The sequence below is a fragment of the Lotus japonicus genome, chromosome 3 (genome assembly GCF_012489685.1).
Source record: "Lotus japonicus ecotype B-129 chromosome 3, LjGifu_v1.2".
Taxonomy (NCBI): domain Eukaryota; kingdom Viridiplantae; phylum Streptophyta; class Magnoliopsida; order Fabales; family Fabaceae; genus Lotus; species Lotus japonicus.
This window is the reverse complement of record NC_080043.1, coordinates 84,748,931-84,767,885: the sequence shown is the minus strand read 5'-3', so window position 1 is coordinate 84,767,885 and position 18,955 is coordinate 84,748,931. Positions and strand designations below refer to the sequence as shown.

The window sequence follows — 18,955 nt, the reverse complement described above, 5'->3', positions numbered from 1 at the left end:
AAGCAAGAAACTCAAGAATAAGCATAAGTTTTGCAAATTGAGAAAACTTTGGAACTTCAAACCAAAAACAATTGGATTTGGAGAAATAGCAGGAAGCCTCATACTGGTTCTTGACTTTCGTAATATAAAAGTTTCGTAATAAGTATCATTACTCTCTATATATACTCCCTCCGGTCCTATTTATAAGCAACAAAAAAAAAATTCACATAGTTTAAGAAATGTAGTTAAACTAGATAAAATGCATTAAATTTGTCTTAAATTAAAATGAACTTCCAAAATTACCCTTTGTTATTAGTGTTGGAAAGTGGAAAAGAGAGAGAATAATTAATGAGACACATTTTACAAGTTAGAATTAATAAGGGCATCATTGGAAAAAATTAATTAATATAGCTCAAACTTTCATTTGGTTCTTATAAAAAGGACCAAGATTTTTCTTCTCTTTCATGCTTATAAATAGGACCGGAGGGAGTACAAAATAGGTTCACCTTCCTGACAGGTATTTTTAATCAATGGTGTTGGTCATTGGTCATGGTAGTCAACATAGCGATAAGATTGCATGATCAATGATTTTTAATGGCATTGGGCGATGCCATTCTTGCTCTGGAACGCGATCTGGTGAGATTGTGTAACGCGATCTGGTGAGATGTGTAGGATGACAGTGTTATCAGCTAAAAACATAGTTCGCTTGCTACTGTGCCCAACCTTGAGTGAATGATTTTACCATAATACGTTTGCTGGTTAATATGACAAAAATACATGGTCCAATGACTATTGGTAGGGATAAAGAAGGGGGCATGACAGAAATAAGATTCTCTTTCCTTCAAGGTAAGGGAGGAAAAGTAACTCCAATAAATAAAATTAATGTTGGTAAATGACATAACATGTCTTTGTATTATCGTTGTAGGGAAGCTAACATTCTTAAGATAAAAACCAGAAAATGATGACAACAGCTAATAGAACTGAGAAGTATAGAGAAAATTAGAGGGTGAAAATATACCCCACAGCATAAAAGTAGAAACCTGTTCAAGGCAAATGTCATCACTACGTTTTCATGTGGAGAAACAAGGTATAAAAGAGTGATGAGAGAAAATCTAAGAACTAAATTGAATGTGAGAAGTTGAGATACAAATTAGCCAGTAATGTAGCTCATATAGAAAGAGCAAAATATCAGTAATGATTAATGCTGACTGATCGGAAATCTCTAGCTAACTATACAGAAGTATGATTTATTCATCAGTACATTTGCTAGTCCTTTAACTAGGATAGGATAGCTAAACCATATCTATTACTAAGATAACCATTACAGATTTTCTATACAAGGTTCATCATAAATTATTGAATGTGTAGATGTATATGCAGGCATGATTTTAAGTATGTAGAGAGATTCACATATACAAGGTGCTGTAACAATCAAAATATGTGTTTTGTCACTTTTGTGAGAGATTCATTAGACAGGCGTGCTGTTATGTAAGTCTCCCTATCATTTGAAAGGCAATTTGAAGTCGTTATGTAACATCAAGCATCATCATTAGGTCCTGGATACGCTGGTAAACTCATTATTCGCTTGTCCAAAACAGGACCTCCAACAGTAAAATGATAGAGGCTCTGGAAGGTTGACCCTTTCAACCCAAGCAACTGATGCACTGTATAAGAAAACGATCTTTTTATTACTACATCAATGCCACAAGTTTAGTACAAGTAAATACTTCACATTTACATTGGGGTTTGTTCAAGAATAAAAAAGAATTTTCTGAAAAAGAAAATTCATAGATAAGTACAATAAAATCTTTCATTGGTTTCCATTAAACTTCTTAATCCTCGCATTAGTATAACACCTCTGTCCTAAGAATGTTTTTGAGTTCAGTTGATCTTATAAAACTCAAGCTCATCCATCCCAACACCATTATATAATAGTTTTCGCTCTACTAATCTATTTTGTGGGCCAAAAACAGATGCTTACTTCACCTCCAAATATGTGCCAAAACTCAATACTACAAAGCAATTTTGCTCTTGTAGTTCAACTTGGAAGGTCTTTCAGAGGGTCCTAGAGCCTGGTTCTCCATCTATAAAGTACGACCAATACACTTGAGCAATTAGCAAATACTGGTAGGTGTAAGTATGAAACCCAGATGATCCTAGAATCTAGTTCTCCATCAGAAAACTATTCTCTGGATAACATGGAGTTCATGTGAAATACAAACCATGCTACCAACTGAAGTGTCAGAAAAGGCAGGGTTGAAAAAACCCTAGCTAGCATCCTATAATCCATTTAACAGCCTTTGAGCGACCCAACCTTTCTTCAACAAAAAACTGATATAACGGGCATTGCTTTAGGTGAGTAAACTGACAATCACATGGAGTGACGGGCTAATTGGCCATGATCACAAGATTTGGACTCCATGGGTAGACCAAAGCTAACAAGGATCAGAATTCCATGTTGAAATTTTTGCAATCAAGATCTTTCCAAATTATCTACAGGATTCTAGTCATGCACCAATCATTAAATGACTAACTAGAGATTACTTTCCTAATGGCTTGTAAGAGGGTGAGGGAATAAGTCATTCTGTATTTTGTATAGCCTGTTACAGACTTACAGGATATAAATTTCTCATCAGCAAATTCTGGAAGCCGCCATATGGAGCTTATACAACTTAGGAAAATATAAGAAAATTGGCCAAAGTAACCATCACATTATCCCCAATTATTGTGTTCAGTAGGTATATTCCAGTTATCACTTATCACTGCATCAAGCATGGCTGCACAACAAAAACCAATGACCAAGGCTTTTTCTTACTAGGTGCGGTAAGCTACATTATCAAATATTCAAATGACGCCATAATCTCCTTTCATGGACCATGCCTCAAGATAGACTGTTTCAAGTCTACATCTCTCAATGGTTTGACCTATAGTTTTCTTGTCTCCCTCTACTTCTAACTGTTGGACAATCCTCCAATTATTATCCCCTTCTTACCAATGTTTCTACGAGTTTTCTCCACATATACTAAACCACATAAGATAGCACTCTTTCACTTTCCTATAATAGGAGTTGTCCTGACTTTCTCTCGAATGATTTTATTCTTAATCCTATGTTGTCTTTTGTGGCCAGTAGCCACTCATATATAGCAACTTTCTCATTTCTGAACTATTGATCATACTTTCATTTCGGTTCTTTACAGCCCAGCATTTAATCTTATACAACATATCAGGTCTTATAATCGTGCAGATATTTTTTTCTTTAAGCTTGAGTGGTGCATTTCTATCAAAAACTAATCCAAAGTATCCCCCCACTTCATTCACCCTACCTTGGATCTTATGGTTGACATCTCCATCTATCTCTTTGTCATTTTGTATTATGGACCCAATATTCTTAAACCATGACACTTGTGGCACGGTATACTCTTTAATTTTCACCTCTAGAGAACCTACTGTAAGCCTTTTCCAAATCAATGAAAACCATGTGTAAATTTTTTTTATACCTCCAATATCTATTCCATGATTCCATCCATCTTTCTAACAAATATATTGCTTTGATGGTCGACCACACTAGAATAACACCAAATTGATTTTCTAAGATGTGGGTATCTTGTCATAATCTTTGCTCAATAACTCTCTCTTAAAGCATGATTGTACTTCAAGGAGAATCTATTCAGTGACCTCTATGCAGTCTCTGACTACATTTTAGAACCATACATTTAACAAGAAATTAAGCGAGTTCAACATAGTGGAAATCTGGCACTTGATGAATGATGTTAAATTATCAATACTTAGTTGATTTGAAAGTGCATAACCTATATGATGAATTAGGTATTAAATACTCTTCATAACTCAGTATTGGTAATTCTTAATCACTCATCTCTCTTAGGACTAAGACGAAAATCAACCATTTAATACAAATAACTTCCACCGGATCAAAGTTCTTACACCAATGGTATGAGAAAAGAATCATACCAGGGTCATCAAAGAAGCAACCAATTCCAGTTGCTGAGATTCCAATGGCATGGGCTTCCAGGTACAACACCTGTCCAAGGACTCCAGTCTCCCAAAATAAACGTGGATACATCCAGACATCCTTCTCACGCAAAGTAGGCTCCATGCGAGCCAACATACCAAGGCTGAAACAACCATCACTGGCAATGTCCTGCAAGCAGGTGCCACATTTAAAACACGAGAAGCAATGTGCATTGAGAATCAATTTAGCATCTAGTCAGAAATAAGACCATCACACAACAAATGGTGTAAAGTTATTTACATTAGAGATACAAAAAGGAAGACTTAATCACAACCCTGATCATATATGTCCCTCAAAATTAATAGCTCTTAGGATAATAAAGCAAGAGAACAACCAAAAGTTTTGATACCATACTAATATAATATTCAGAACAAACAACAGCTTCTTAACTTATTCAAAAGCAGGATAAATACTGTTGGAATTAGTATGAGAATTATGACAGACACGGTTAAATATATTACTAATACAGTACACTGAATTTCAATAGTGTTTTCTCTTGAAGCAAAAATCAAATCCAGAACACCTAACCATTTAGAAGCAATGGAACAAATCCTCAATTTCAGAATCCTAAATAAAGGGAGGCATTTTTTATCTCCTCAGCAATGGATATTTTAACTAGAGTACAGTTTTGATATAGTAACAAATAGCTTCCAGACTTTGAGAAACTCCCTAATGCATTGTGAAAATTTAGAAGGCAGAAAGACAATCATAGTTACTTGTGTACCTGATGGCATGAAAGTTTCTTGGCAAGCATCCTACAATCGGATCTAAGGAGTTCATACAGAGGAAGATCATCAGGGCACCCCTCTGGTTTGGTCCAGAGAAAGTCAGGGAGCGTTGCTTTCTTCAACTCATCAAAATGATTTTCATTTCTCACCAGTAAATACAAGCCTTGAGGTAACCCCACCACTCTATGAACAAACAAAGCAGCATGCACCTCAGCATCCCATGGAAGGGCCCGGTATGCCAATGCGAGCTGACTGCTCTGTTTCCCCCCTTCTCGGCAACCTGAAGGAAGACAATGTGATAGAATCTGATAAAATGTGTCCCTCTCTATTGTTGTAACTCCATCCATATCAACAGCACTTCTACGCTTCCTAACAACTTCCCTCATAGTAAAGTCCTTGTATGAAGTTTCACTATAGCTGCCACTCCTTTGAAATGGATCAATCAAGAACCTATTTTCCAATGTCAAAGGCTTTTTCACAACCTCAGCAGTTCTATAAATAATATCCCAGCAAATATGTTCTTTGCTAAGGGAATTCGGCTTCCCTTTCCACTCCAATTTGGAAAAATCCAATATAGCAGAACTTAACTCCTCATAATCCACATCAAACCCACTTAACCCACTAGGATAAACCAACATGACACAATCTGGATGCTCAAACTCAATCTCAGGAATCTTACCTTTAACAGCACGCGACGGAATTTCAAACTCCGGAAAAACATGAAGCCCCATAAGACTCTTCAACTCTTCACACCCCAAAGAGTCCAAAAGCTTCACCTCCCAACCAAGACTCGCAGCAGCCATCGCAACCGCCGCAATGGCGTGGCCTACATCATGGTTACAGTACCTGAAAGCACGCTCCCCATACTTCCAAGCCTCACGCCAGAAAATAGATGACAACCCCACAAGAAAGGAACCAGGAGGAAAAAACTTAGGGAAAAACCCAGATGGGATTTGAGCTCTGAGCTCCAAACCATGCTCCTTAGGAGCATAATGAGCAACAAAAGGGGAGTCACAGAGCGATTCAATGGAGGGTGCAACGATGTAAGCCTCAGTTGGGTGCAAATTACCACTACTGGGGTTCACCCTGAGAGACCAGGTGGAGAAGCCAGTGGTTTTCCATGCCGAGAGGGCGAGGGAATCGTATAGGAACTGAGAAATGGTGGATTTGGAAATGGGTTTGGGAGGGGGAAGAGAATGGAAGAGAGAAGAGTAAAGGGGTGGTGCGTCGTGGTGGTGTTCAGGTGAAGCGAGAGAGAGGAGAGGAGAAGAGAGGTACCTGCGAAATGGGTTTGGCTGGTTGGCCCAATCGAGGCCGTGTGGTCCTCTGGCGTAGGTGTTGAAACCGTGCTTGGTTTGGTTGTGGTATTTGAGGACGTCGGAGAGGTTGTGTTCGTCGGTGTTTGGTGGTTGTTTGGGTGGGTTGGAGGTGGAAGGAGAAGGGGGAGAGGAGGAGGAGAAGGAGGACATGGCTTGTGATTGGGTTGCAGGGTGGTGGTGGTTGAAGGAGAGGGTGGAGGGGATGAGGGAGGTTGAAGGAAGGAAGTGGAAGAGTGGAGGTGCGTTGCGGAGAGGAAGAGATGGCATCATTCCTCTATGTTCTTTGAACTGTCGAATGAGGAGTGTTTTATTCATGGACCCACGATTCGATTCAACTTACTTAAAACATCTCCAATGCAATGTTCTTAGTTTTTATTTTTTAGTTAAAAATTAGGAACTGAGTTCTTAACCACGGAAGGAGATGACGTAGAGTTCTTAGTTCTTAAAAATAAGAACTAGTTATTACATAAAATGTTTTATTTTTTGAATTCTTAACTATAAAAAATTAATTATCTCTCTCACTCAAAACATTAATATAATAGTATTGTATGATCAGATGAATAGTGCTAAGAATTAAGAACTCATGATTGGAGTAAAATCTGCAAAGAGTTGCTTAAACACATGTGGCAGTACGAGTCCACATGAATAGTGTTAAGAACTAAGAACTAGCATTGGAGATGCTCTTAGAGGTGCCCACTAGGGTGACCAATATTGAGAGTTGTTATTAGGATCTCTCTCACATATATTCAAACCTCTTTTAAAGTGCACAAATACTTTAATACGCTTAATGAAAAATATAATACGTTACCTACGCACTTTCAAAGTGCGACCATAACGCATTTAGAGGTGCGTCCATAACGCACTTTGAAGAATCTTCTCTCGGTATGCAACGTTTCTTTTTCTTTCTCTCGAGAATCCTCTCTCTCGTTCTCGGTTCTATCGTACAATGCCTCTTCTATGGTCCCGTTTGAGAAAACAACAATTAAGCATTTGTGGTCATAAACGCTTATGACATAAGGGCTTATTCATAAGCCATTTAAAAAATAATCATTGAAATAAATTAAAAATAAGCTATAAATAAGGATAAACTCTTTTTCATAAGGTGTCATGAACAACTTATGAAAACAAGCTCAAAACAACTTATCGCTCATAAGCTGTTCGCATAAGCTCTTCCAAACACTGACAATGACATAAGTGTTTATGCAATCAGATAAGGTCAAATAAACTCTTCTAAACCGGTTTTTTTTTTTTTTAGAGAAATCACCTTTGTCGACCTTTTTCTCACGTGACAGTAGCTGATGAGGATTACTAAGGGTACAAACCCTTTTATTTCAATACATGGGCTACGGCCCATTAATTTATTTCAATTCTTTTTTTTCTTTTGATATAATATATGCTATGTCAAGTGGGCTCCCTTTATTGGTGACCCACAGATAATAATTAGTGGCAGATCATAGTATTGGGTGCCGGGTTATTAGGCTTTTACGCCATATGTGGGCTCTCTGTCTGAGCTGTTGTGCTCTGGATTGTAATATGTTGATTTACCCTATTTTGAATAATCCAGATCACATTGACCAAAAAAAACAAATAGTGTAGCAGCACCTCAAATAGATGAAAAACGACCATCTTCCTCCATCAGATTGGCACACACTACAAACTACACCGACCTTAGTAGCCAACATCGCAATGGACATACCGAAATATTCACACTATTTACTTTTGCAACCTTCAATTGGTGATATGTAAGAATTCAGCTTAAAAAATGAAAGCAGAGCATAAATGGATGAGATTAAACTTCTATCTTCGTCTTTGGAAAAATACGTCAAATAGAAAAATATGAGATTAAGATACAGTTCTCAATTCATAACTTTGGTGTGTTTGAAAAATGCTTAATCCTCATATTAGTTCCTGTCTTTGTGTCGCCGTCTGAACCAGGTCCCTGACCGGAAAAATTTGTGGGTTAAATTCCTCTCTTTTAAAAATGTATGGAGCCAGTCGAGCTCCGGCGAGTGATGAAATGACACGCTGACTGGGTTATGAAGCTGACGTGGAATTAAAAAAAATTAAAAATTAAAATTACACATCATAAAATATTAAAATTAAAAAAAATAATTTAATTAAAAACCTAAATTACCTCAAATTAATCAATTAAACTTATTAATTAAAAATTAATGATTTTAAAAAATCCTAAATCCTAAAACTAACCCAGAATCTGAAATCAACCCAAATTAGGGTTCCATCCACTCACCTTTCTTCTTCTTCTCTTTATCTTTCTTCCCCAATTTCCTCCATCCTCTCTTCTTCTTCACCACCCCAACCCGACAAACCCCAATAGCAACCACCAACAAGAAATTCCCTTTATCTGCTTTCGTTTCCTGCACTAGACAAGGGCTTTCCCTCTCAGTCTTGGCTCTACCTTCCTTGCCTCTGCTTGCGAGCTCCTTCTAGCCATGACCTTGGCCGCAAACGCTCGACGAGGTAGACGAAGCTGATGTCGCAGGAAATGAGGAGGTGGGAGAATCGTAGTTCGGAGGGGACGATGCAGCGGCTGGGGGGATCCGACCGGATCTGGTGGATGGCGGGAGGTGATGTTGTTTTTCTTCTGGTGCGTTTGTTGGCTGTTTTGAATTTTCTGCACTGGTGCTGCTCTATCTGTCTGTTTCCTGATGTGCCATGTCTCTATTGTGGGATTTTGTCATTTGCTCTCCCTAGGTGTATAACAGATCTGGTTGTGAGGTGCATTTCGTTTTGGGTCTGCCTTAGTGCTGTTGTAGGGAACAGATCTGGGTTTTCCACTTCTGAGTTCTTTTCTTTTGTGTTCTGAGATTTTTCTTCTCAACTTCTTCATTTTCATCCATCTTAATCCTTTTTTTTTTTTGAAATTAAAGATACATGGGAAGTATGATATGGCAATGCAATTGCATCGAAGGTAGAACTTGACAGTAAAGTAAATGAAACACTCTCATTCCAAATTAAGAGGCACCGTAATTTAGATAAACAAAACTGATAAATTGCAACTAATGTAATCAAAGCAATATATCTTAATCCTGGAATCACCGGTTGGTTAAAAAAATATGAATTGGAATTAGACATGAAGATGAAGATGAAAAATTCAGGTTCATAAAACTTGAAGATCTACATGAAGATGAAGATAATTGAAAAATAATGGATGATGAAGATGATTAAAAAAGGTTTTGTTCTGGGTTGATTGGAAATTTGGGGGGAATTGCCGAATTGAGGCTAATTTTGGGGAATTTGTTTTTATTAATCAAATTAGGTTACTTGGTATTATTATTATTTTTAATTTAATTTAATTTTTTGATGTGTAATTTTAATTTTAATTTTTAATTTTTTTAATGCCACATCAGCTTCATTAACCCAATCAGTGTGCCATTTCACGGAGCTCCGGCGATGACTGACTCCATACGTTTTTAAAAGAGAGGGATTTAATCCACAAATTTTTCTGGTTAGGGACCTGGTTTAGACAGCAACACAAAGACAGAGACTAATTTGAGAATTAAGGCTTTGAAAAACTTTCACCGTTTACATGTGATCTAAACTAATAACACACAGCATTGAGAAAGAAAGCAACTGGACCATGGGCGAATGAAGAAGAGGAACACAAGGGTTTAGAAATAGAGGGACGAAAACATGGTTTGAAATAGAGGGATGAGTCACGTGGTATATTTTTAAGAGCGTTTTAATTTTAGCCGTTAATTTTAATCTAAATAGCTAAAAATAATCAATACACCCTCACATAAGAAATCATCCTCTCACATATGAGTATGACCCCAAAATACTCTTCCAAACCCGACCATCGTTTAAAATAAAATATGAATCTTTCATTTTCTATTACTACAAGTGCCTATAATTATTGTTGTTGAAACGAACAAACAATGAAACAGCCAAAAAAGTAATACTGATGAACGGAAAAAGTTGACAATTACGGGACATCAACGTGAACCACGCTATTCATCACTTGTGCTAGATTTTGTATTGTAGTCGACATGAACAATAAATAGCTAGCTAGCTGTCTTAACATAGCCCCATTCACACAACAACGATGGCTAGCTACCTTGATGGATAATTGGATGCATGTACAAGATCAAGAAAGAATGCTTTTAAAGATGGAGTAAAATGTTTTTTAACTTTTAATTATATAAGTAATATTTTATTTTAAGTGTTATTTTTAGATACTATTATATTTTCTTCTAAATGTTTCGAAAAAAACTTCAATTGCTAATATATTAGACACTTGTAAATTGTAATAGGTCCTCCACCGGGCCTGCAGGAGATTTTAATCAGGGACCATGCTGGCATCCCCTCCCTCCCGCCCTAATCTTTTTCTTTCTTGCATGTACGTACCAATAAAAAAAAGACACTTGTAATGGGTAAATGGAGTAACAATGATAACTCAAGTGGTAATTAAGAGTTAGGGAACATGAGTTAGGTGAGAGAGGTATAGAGATCAATCTCTGGAGAGTGCTGTATAAAAAAAAAATATCACCATCGTTTTTTTTTCTTCCTTTCTTTTTTATAGTTCTGTCCACTATTTTATTAACTTTGATGAAATTAAAGTCAGAAAAGTAGGAACCAAAAATGATATTCTTAAAAGAATTCCCGAGTATCCCAATAGTAGGAGTAAAGTTATCTTCACACCTCTTAAATGAGGTGGAAAGAGGTGGAAGATGAGAGAGATAGGAAGAAAAGAAAAAGTAAGAGAGAAAAAGTATAAGATATGATAAATAATAAGATGAGAGAGATAGAAATAAAAATTGGTGAAAATGCAGTGTATATAAAAGAAGGTGTGTATATATCATTACCCCAATAGTAGCACGTGATAATTGATACTGAAAGCTACATGCTTATCAAAAAAAAAAAATACTGAAAGCTACATGCAATGATTTTTTTTTTTTTTGAGATGAACGCATGCAATGTTACTTTCAAACAAAAAGACAACATTTAATGCTGTGTTCGTTTATTTGGCTATCCGATTGCAACGATTTTAATATAGATAAGAAAATAATTTTTTCTTATAGATTGGAATAATTAAAATCCATTTACATTGTACTAATGTATCTTTTTTGGTTACAAGAGGAAAATACTAATGTATCTAAATTAACACAGTAAAATACAACTTTTTTATTTAAAAAAATTAGGTGTTCAATGAGATGTTAATCTAATTATAAGTAAACTAGACCTATCTAAGGATGAACACACAAATTCAAATCCGGATAATCATATGTTAGGAGGAACTATCACAATTTTCCGAATGAGAATAGTCTTACGCTAAAAAATGGGTGCGAACAGGTGAGTTAAAGATTTAAGAAATAAAATCATCTATTCAAACACAACATACACAACATACATAGTCAATCACACACATTGTAGAAACCATTACAAAATGTGAACTTTTGTAGAAAAGTTTGGGTGAGTTCGGCTCCGGTCAATACCACGGGTTAGGACAAGTCACAGATGCTTGATTGCCTAGTTTTCACGGGGAAAACTCAAAATCTTGAGTTTTCGTGTGAAAAATCCTAGCTTCTACGGGGAAACCTAGTCACGGATACTTGCTTACCCAATTTTCACGAGAAAAACTCGAGTTCCCTAGGGAAATCTCGAGTTTTTGAGTGAAAAATCTCAGTTTCCATGCAAAAACCTATTCACGAATGCTTTGATTACCCAGTTTTCACTGGGAAATCTCGAGTTCCCTCGGGAAATCTCGAGTTTCCGTGTGAAAAATCCTAGTTTCCAAGGCACGGGAAACCTAGTCACGGATGAGATTGGTTATCAAGTATACTTTTTAATTTTCTAAAAATGGTTACTCTAATATAGAAATGTATATGAATTTATATAATAATTAAAATTCTAAAATTAGAAGTTGTATTTAAATTATACAAGAATGCCCTTGGTGATCATCATATCACATGGGAATAGTATCAAGTAGAAGAAGTGTAAGTGCCCTCCAATTATAAATACTGAGACTAGGCATTAGCTTAACCAAGAGCATGTTTCTTAGATAGTTCAAGTTCTAGTGTTCATTAATTTCTACAGGCAGAGAATTGGTGAGATCAAACAATGTTTCCTAAAGGTACTGCTATTTTGCTCATATATATCCAAATTAAAGATGGCCAGGCCCAGATTAACATTTTGATTTAGTATTTTAACATTGTGGTTAAACAAATTACTTGATGTAGGGTTGAGTCACTTGCTTGTGTATGCTGAGTTCTGTGTTTTAGGAAGTTAATCTGCCAAATTTCTGTGTACAGTTACAGTATCATTGAACTGCATGATAAAATCCATAGTCAAAATCGATTTGCAAATCTCTGTCCACTTCAAAGTTAAATTGATCATTGGGATGTACCATGTACTATAACTAAAATTTTCAGAACTAGATATTAATGACTCTGTTCTTTTATTTAATTCAGGAATGTCAACTATAGCCCGCAGAGGCATCCATTACATGCAGGAAATACAGGCAGCAAAAGTATCTCCTGCTTCCCTAGAGCAAGGCCAAAAGGGTGTGATAGAAGCTTCCCTAGCACTTATTCGAGAAAATGCAAAGCTCAAGGTAAATCATTTATGGTTCCTTAATGTTTTGGGTAAAAATGCAGTGGTGTTAATTAGGATTTGTAGGTGCTCGGTCTTTGGCAGCCTATTAGTGGAAGTCCCTGATCCCCTGTCTCCCTAACAGTTTTTGTGTCATGATTTTGATTATAAGCTTTGAAAAAAATAAAAAAATGGATCTTAAATGCAGAAATTGGTTTTCTCGTGCAGGGAGAACTTGTGCGTGCTTATGGAGGCGCCGTAGCAACTTCATCTCTTTTGGGAGTTCCTTTGGGACACAATTCTTCATTCCTTCAAGGGCCTGCATTTGCACCTCCTCACATTAGGGAAGCTATTTGGTGTGGCAGCACAAACTCAACAACTGAAGAAGGTATAGTCATATATATGGTTTTCCTAAGGGACAAGCCTTTAATTTCAGAAGGACACAAACTTCTTATCAAATTAGATAAACTTAATATCTGATTTGAACTTTGAAATTGTAGATATTATTAATTTCTTGAGGTTCTTACTTCTTAAGCATATTGCCTTTCAAAAAAAAGCATATTGGACTTTTGTGTTTTGGTATTTTTGTTACCATAAACATGTGCTTTCCCTCCTCAATCTTCTGGTTGTATTCAATCTCTAATAAGGTGAAGTGTTCACGAATCAATTTCATATCCAATTTGTTGAGCTTATCAAAAAAAAAAATATCCAATTTGTTGAAGCCTCTAAAAAGAAAAGAGTATATAACCACCTTAAACTTTACCCCTCTTGCAAATACATACTTTGAACTTTTAATTATGATGAAGTGTTTTTCAAAGAACTTAGATGAAGTACTATGGTTAGTAAACATAGATTTCTTATCTATTTCTCTTCTCTTTCAATTCTATCCTATCTTTTACTTTCTCTCTCTCTCTCTCTTCTTTTTACCTTTCTTTTCTTTTCTTTTCTCTTCTCTTCACTTCACTTAATTTCCATATTGGAGGGTGAATCGACTTAATTCGGAATGAACTAGCCAAAATATAAAACATGTGATAAAATAATAATGACATGACAGTATGTATGTTGTATATATCACTGTCTTGTGTGGCCATTGAAATATCTAACACTTGTGGCTGTAACCACCTCGGAGTCGTTTGTGGTTGTGTAGTTCTACTTCTAAGGGGTAAGCCCCTCCATCTTAAAAAAATAAAATCAACACTTAGAGCCTTTAATCAAATAATTATGTATGATAATCATGAGAAATATAGCACGATTCTTATTTTGCAGGAAAGGATTTAAGGGATCCACGAGTGCTAGCTAGTGTTGGAGATCTTGCTGTCCAAGAAATTAGAGAGTGTGGAGTAGATGATCATCGATTGATGAATGTAGTTAGTGATGCTGTCAAGTTAGTCATGGAAGAGGTAAATTCTCAACTTGTGAGCTAATGCTTTTACCAATTTCACAAAATTTGGAATTAAAAATTTACACTTTCTACAATATGCAGTACACTTTATTTTTGTATTTGACATTATGATTTATGTTTCTAAAAAGCCAAAATGAATTAAACAGAAGCAATAGAGTGCTTCAACTCATACAAGAAAAGGGAACCAGGTAGAATATGTTTCCACTTTCAAGCTTATGAACAAACAGTACACAGCCTAAGGTACAAGCATAAAGCCATAAAAGACTAGCCCTGAAACTAAATTAAGGGAAAAACTAAAACCACCCCCCTCACATCTAACAACACCATCCTCTTTTGAAGAAAGTCTAAAATACCCTGCCTTCAAATCTTTCTCACCATCCCCTTCTTCTCCTTCCTCACCTGGGCTTTCTTATCTCCTCCAAACCTTTATCTTTCTCCACATTCAATCTATCAAACAAATCATCACTCCTTTAATTTGCATCAACATAAGTTTCTTCCAGTGCATACAACACATGACCATCTTCTAAATGCAACCTCCATGAGATGTTAATCCTTATTAATGAATTAGTTAATAAATATTTTTTGACAAAATTGTGGCTTCTTGAACAAGAGTAGAGAGGTATTCATGTCTGGCATGAAGAGTCCAACAGTTACAGTTTCGTGGATCTTGTAATTCATTCTTGAATTTATTTTCCTAAATACTTCACTTCTATTTGAATGCTTTTTTTGTGGAAATATCAAGATGTTTAGCATCATATCTACTTACAAGAGTTATCATAGTTTCTGGTAATTTTCTAATATTTGAACTAGCTAGATATATAGCATGATACTTTTGGTGTTGAAATTGTTACAGGATCCATTACGTCCCTTGGTTTTAGGTGGAGATCACTCAATAACATATCCAATTGTTAGAGCTATCTCTGAGAAGCTTGGAGGACCAATTGACCTTCTTCATTTTGATGCACATCCTGATCTCTATCATGAATTTGAAGGAAACTTTTATTCCCATGCTTCTTCGTTTGCTCGAATCATGGAGGGCGGCTATGCTCGTCGACTCTTGCAGGCAAATTTTAATTCTTGTTGATATGTTTATAGCATTTATATCCTAAAAGTTTAATTAAACTGCTAAGGCATTTATTTAACTTACATAAGACCTGGTATTCTCTATGATAGTATGCTACATAGTTCCATTCCGTTCGGCATTTATATTCTGTAATCAGTTTATGACAGGTTGTGTAGCAGCACTCTGGCTGATAATTTGGGTAGAACAGAATTGTGCTTCATTTAAATGATAAATACACTTTTGAGAATGCAAGTGTGAATATATAGTCCCAATGATGGTTAAGAATGAGTAAGGTGAAAAAAAAATATGCGAGAAAAGACCCACATACCTCTTCTTAATATTTTGGGTGGAGATGTAGTGTATGGTCTTGTTTCCTCAGTCTACTGTTGTTTGGGCTCCTCCTGTGTCTTGTTTCAATAGTCCTCCTGCCAATGTAGTGGTAAGATGGTGTGTCTAGTTAAGCAGATAACTAAGTTGAAACTATAGTACAAGTACAAGTGTGTGTATACCTTTTACTGAGGGGTTCCATATTGATTACGTGTAAGATGAAGGCAATATAAGAGAAGAGACCAGCATACCTCATGTCTTAAGATTTTGGGTGAAGATGTTATTTAGGCAGTGTCTCATTGACATGTAGAGTTGAAAAGGCGGCAGAGGTGATGTTGCTTATCCTTCTACATATCTAATTTCATAAACGAAGGATATTAATGCCCATATAATCTATCATAATGACTTTGTAGTTTCTGCAAGCTGACTTTATTAGGTAAATGGAAAACAAGACACAGACAGTTTCTCTAGCTTTATTTCTTTGAATTTTTCTTCCATCAGACAAATTGTATCATAAGTTTGTTTCGACAGCTAAATTTATGCAACTTCTTTACTTAATATCAAGTTGTTCCTCAGTGATGGTAGTAAAAATTTCAATTTCGATAGGAGACTTACACATGATATATCACATATATATTTTTCATGCTCTTTAATTAAGTTTTATTCCAGGTTGGTATAAGATCAATAAATTATGAAGGGCGTGAACAAGCAAAAAAATTTGGAGTAGAGCAATATGAAATGAGAACATATTCAAAGGATCGCCCCTTTTTGGAGAACCTGGTCTGTCTGTCTCTCTGTCTCTCTCTCCCTCCCTCCTTTGTGTGTATGAGCTAGTGTTTGTGTCTTTCTATCACTTTATATATTATCCTTGGCCTACACTTTCTATATAATTATGCTAACTTTTAAGCCTTGGAAATTTCCTTTTGCAGAAACTAGGAGAAGGTGTTAAAGGCGTTTACATCTCAATAGATGTGGATTGTCTTGATCCAGGGTATGCACCAGGAGTGTCTCACCATGAATCAGGAGGTCTTTCTTTCCGAGATGTTATGAACGTCCTGCAAAATCTTCAAGGCGATATTGTTGGTGGGGATGTGGTAGAGTACAACCCACAACGTGATACTGCTGATGATATGACCGCTATGGTAGCTGCTAAGTTTGTAAGAGAACTTGCTGCAAAGATGTCAAAATGATGATGAATGTCTAGCTTTTTCAGAGTGACATTTAGTTTTCTCTAAGTTTTATTTGAAGTATCAATAAAGGAGTGAGTATAGGTGTACCGTACGTGTACGAGTGAGTTCTTTAGCCTGAATGAAAACAAGCTTGCGCATCTTCTTTTAATGCATGTACGCCAGAAACCATAAGATCAGAACTTGTAATTCTGGTGATTGGTTTCACTTGTGCCGTTGTGCGCCCATCATTTGCCATGTAACTTGAATTTCTGAACAAGAACTCAAGCCTTAGAGTGTCTTTAGTTGTTCTCAAACTCTTTTTGCCTTGACAGCCCCCTTAGCTACCTTTCCACTAACTCGAATTGATAGGCTTCGAAATGATACTTCATACACATGACTCCAGTTACTCCTTTTGAATTGAAATTTATATTTTCAAACTCAAACCATAGCTCTTTGAAGCCTAACTCAAGAGCTCCAAGCCTTCATAGTCTTTTAATCTTCAATCAGCAGCCTCTAAGACTGAGTTAAAAATATCAATTTTGTAAATAAACTTTCCTTCGAGTCGTACGTGATATACGGCAACATCCTGAGTCACTACTAGAAAAAAGACTTTTCACATCAGGGTTTTCACATCGGTTAATCAATTACCTGATGTAAAAGATGACGCGGTGGCAATATTGAAATTATAGTGAACTTTTATGATAGTTTTCACATCGGTTGGGAATATGTCTGATGTGAAAAGTAGTTAGGAAATACTTTTTACAACGATTTTTATAATAAGCGATGTGAAAGCTAAATGCGGTGGCATTTTTGAAATTTTAATGAAGTACATTTCACATCGGTTAGATTATAGCCGTTGTGAAAAGTGCATCTTTTCTTCTTTTTTCACATCGGTTCGTATATAACAGTTGGGAAAACGTACTCTTTTCTACATTTCACATCGGTTTTGATAAAACCGTTGGGAAAAGTCCCTCATTTCTCTGTTTTTGACATCGGTGTTAATTGATCCGTTGGGAAATGCCCCTCCATTCTTTAACATTTCCACAAACCCTGGCCTGAACCCAAACGCACACAAACTCACTATCAGCTCTCTCCATCGCCTCTCGACGCCGCCATCAACTCTCGCTCTGGTGCGTTCGCCAGCACGTCTCGACGCCGCCATCACCTCTCGCCATCATCGCTGGTGCGTTCGCCATCAGCTCTGGTCCGTTCGCCACCACCTCTCGACGCTCGCTGGTGTTTATGGAAGCTGTTGACGCCGCTCCTGCTCTGTGACTCACCGCCGCTCCTGCTTCGACACTATCAAGGTCTGTGACTCACCGCCGCAACTTGGAAGAACAAACACACAGGCTTCGCTTCCGCCGCTGCCACCACCGTGTACGATCGACAAACCTCTCCTCCTTCATTCTCCTCCGGTCAGTTTCCTTCTTCTCTGGTTCTCTCAATCAATTTCTTCAACAAAACAATGCTTCCACACTTGTCGCTTTCACCCACTATCCCCAATTGATCTCAATAATCAAAATCACACTCAACTTGAAAACAGATCTGATTGATTTTTATGCATAGTTTTTTGATTGATTTTGTGTTGTGTTGTGTTCAGTGGGTATGCGGTGATTTTGCAGGCCATGGCTTCCATTGCAATACATAGTAATACAATAATTATTCGACAACTTAGTGTAGGGTAAAACTGCTGAGTCATAATAGTTCAATTTGTACCTGTGCTGTTTCATTTTGGCCTTATGTTTGAAATCCTTTCATCAGAGAATGAAGAAGATCTTTTCATCAGAGACCATGGACATCCCCGACGGCGTGAGCATCAAGGTTGAAGGCCCTCGCGGGGATTTCCAGCTCATCACCGATGAGAACGACAAGAAAAAGCTCAAGATCGAGGCCTGGTTCGGTACCCACAAGATGAGGCTCGTCTATGCCCATTATTTTCCCATCAATGCTAGCATCACTAATCACAACAAGGGCATCAAGATCCATAGCTTGAAAATGACCTTCTTCGAGTTGTACTCAATATGAAAATGAACAAAATACCTATCTTAGAAATGATGCTTTTCAAGTTGTACACAAGTTGTACTTGATTCGGCAACGTCTACACTCTACGATACTTTTCGAGTCGTACTGATCAATTCGACAATAAGTAATTCTGCTACTTCCTTATAGGCTTTGAGCTCCAAACCCTTGATTTTGGTTCTTAAACAACAATAAGAAGGAGCTGTAAAACCTTAGGGAGTCTTCGAAACTACACTGAAATTGAGTGAGCTCTTAAGGACAATTAATTTAATTCATGTTTCAACCTATAGTTCTCCGCAGTTTCTCAAGGTCTAGAGGTAAGGGTATATGGGTTAGGGTGAATTTCTAAAGATGGTAACTATAAGTGCCT

At 36.8% G+C, this 18,955-nt stretch overlaps 2 protein-coding genes across 2 annotated transcripts; one reads left to right on the top strand and one right to left on the bottom strand.

Annotated features, from left to right (window-relative positions):
- Nucleotides 1–1,077: 1,077 nt before the first annotated feature.
- On the bottom strand, nt 1,078–6,363 carry LOC130746697 (uncharacterized). Its single transcript, XM_057599398.1, has 3 exons — nt 4,734–6,363; nt 3,949–4,138; nt 1,078–1,643 (listed from the first exon to the last, which is right to left on the bottom strand). Exons 1-3 carry the CDS (start codon nt 6,324–6,326, stop codon nt 1,516–1,518), a joined length of 1,911 nt encoding a protein of 636 aa, XP_057455381.1. The 5' UTR covers nt 6,327–6,363; the 3' UTR covers nt 1,078–1,515.
- Nucleotides 6,364–11,990: 5,627 nt separating this feature from the next.
- LOC130746696 (arginase 1, mitochondrial-like) lies at nt 11,991–16,880 on the top strand. Its single transcript, XM_057599395.1, has 7 exons — nt 11,991–12,147; nt 12,485–12,627; nt 12,834–12,993; nt 13,872–14,005; nt 14,861–15,070; nt 16,067–16,177; nt 16,327–16,880. Exons 1-7 carry the CDS (start codon nt 12,135–12,137, stop codon nt 16,585–16,587), a joined length of 1,032 nt encoding a protein of 343 aa, XP_057455378.1. The 5' UTR covers nt 11,991–12,134; the 3' UTR covers nt 16,588–16,880.
- The last annotated feature ends 2,075 nt before the right edge of the window (nt 16,881–18,955 follow it).

Coding starts and splice junctions, on each gene's coding strand:
- LOC130746697 (XM_057599398.1), bottom strand. CDS start 6,326: ATGATGCCATCTCTTCCTCTCCGCAACGCACCTCCACTCTTCCACTTC. Junction 4,139..4,733: donor AGAAACTTTCATGCCATCAG/GTACACAAGTAA, acceptor ACCTGCTTGCAG/GACATTGCCAGTGATGGTTG. Junction 1,644..3,948: donor TTGCTTCTTTGATGACCCTG/GTATGATTCTTT, acceptor TTTCTTATACAG/TGCATCAGTTGCTTGGGTTG.
- LOC130746696 (XM_057599395.1), top strand. Junction 12,994..13,871: donor AAACTCAACAACTGAAGAAG/GTATAGTCATAT, acceptor CTTATTTTGCAG/GAAAGGATTTAAGGGATCCA. Junction 16,178..16,326: donor GCCCCTTTTTGGAGAACCTG/GTCTGTCTGTCT, acceptor TTCCTTTTGCAG/AAACTAGGAGAAGGTGTTAA.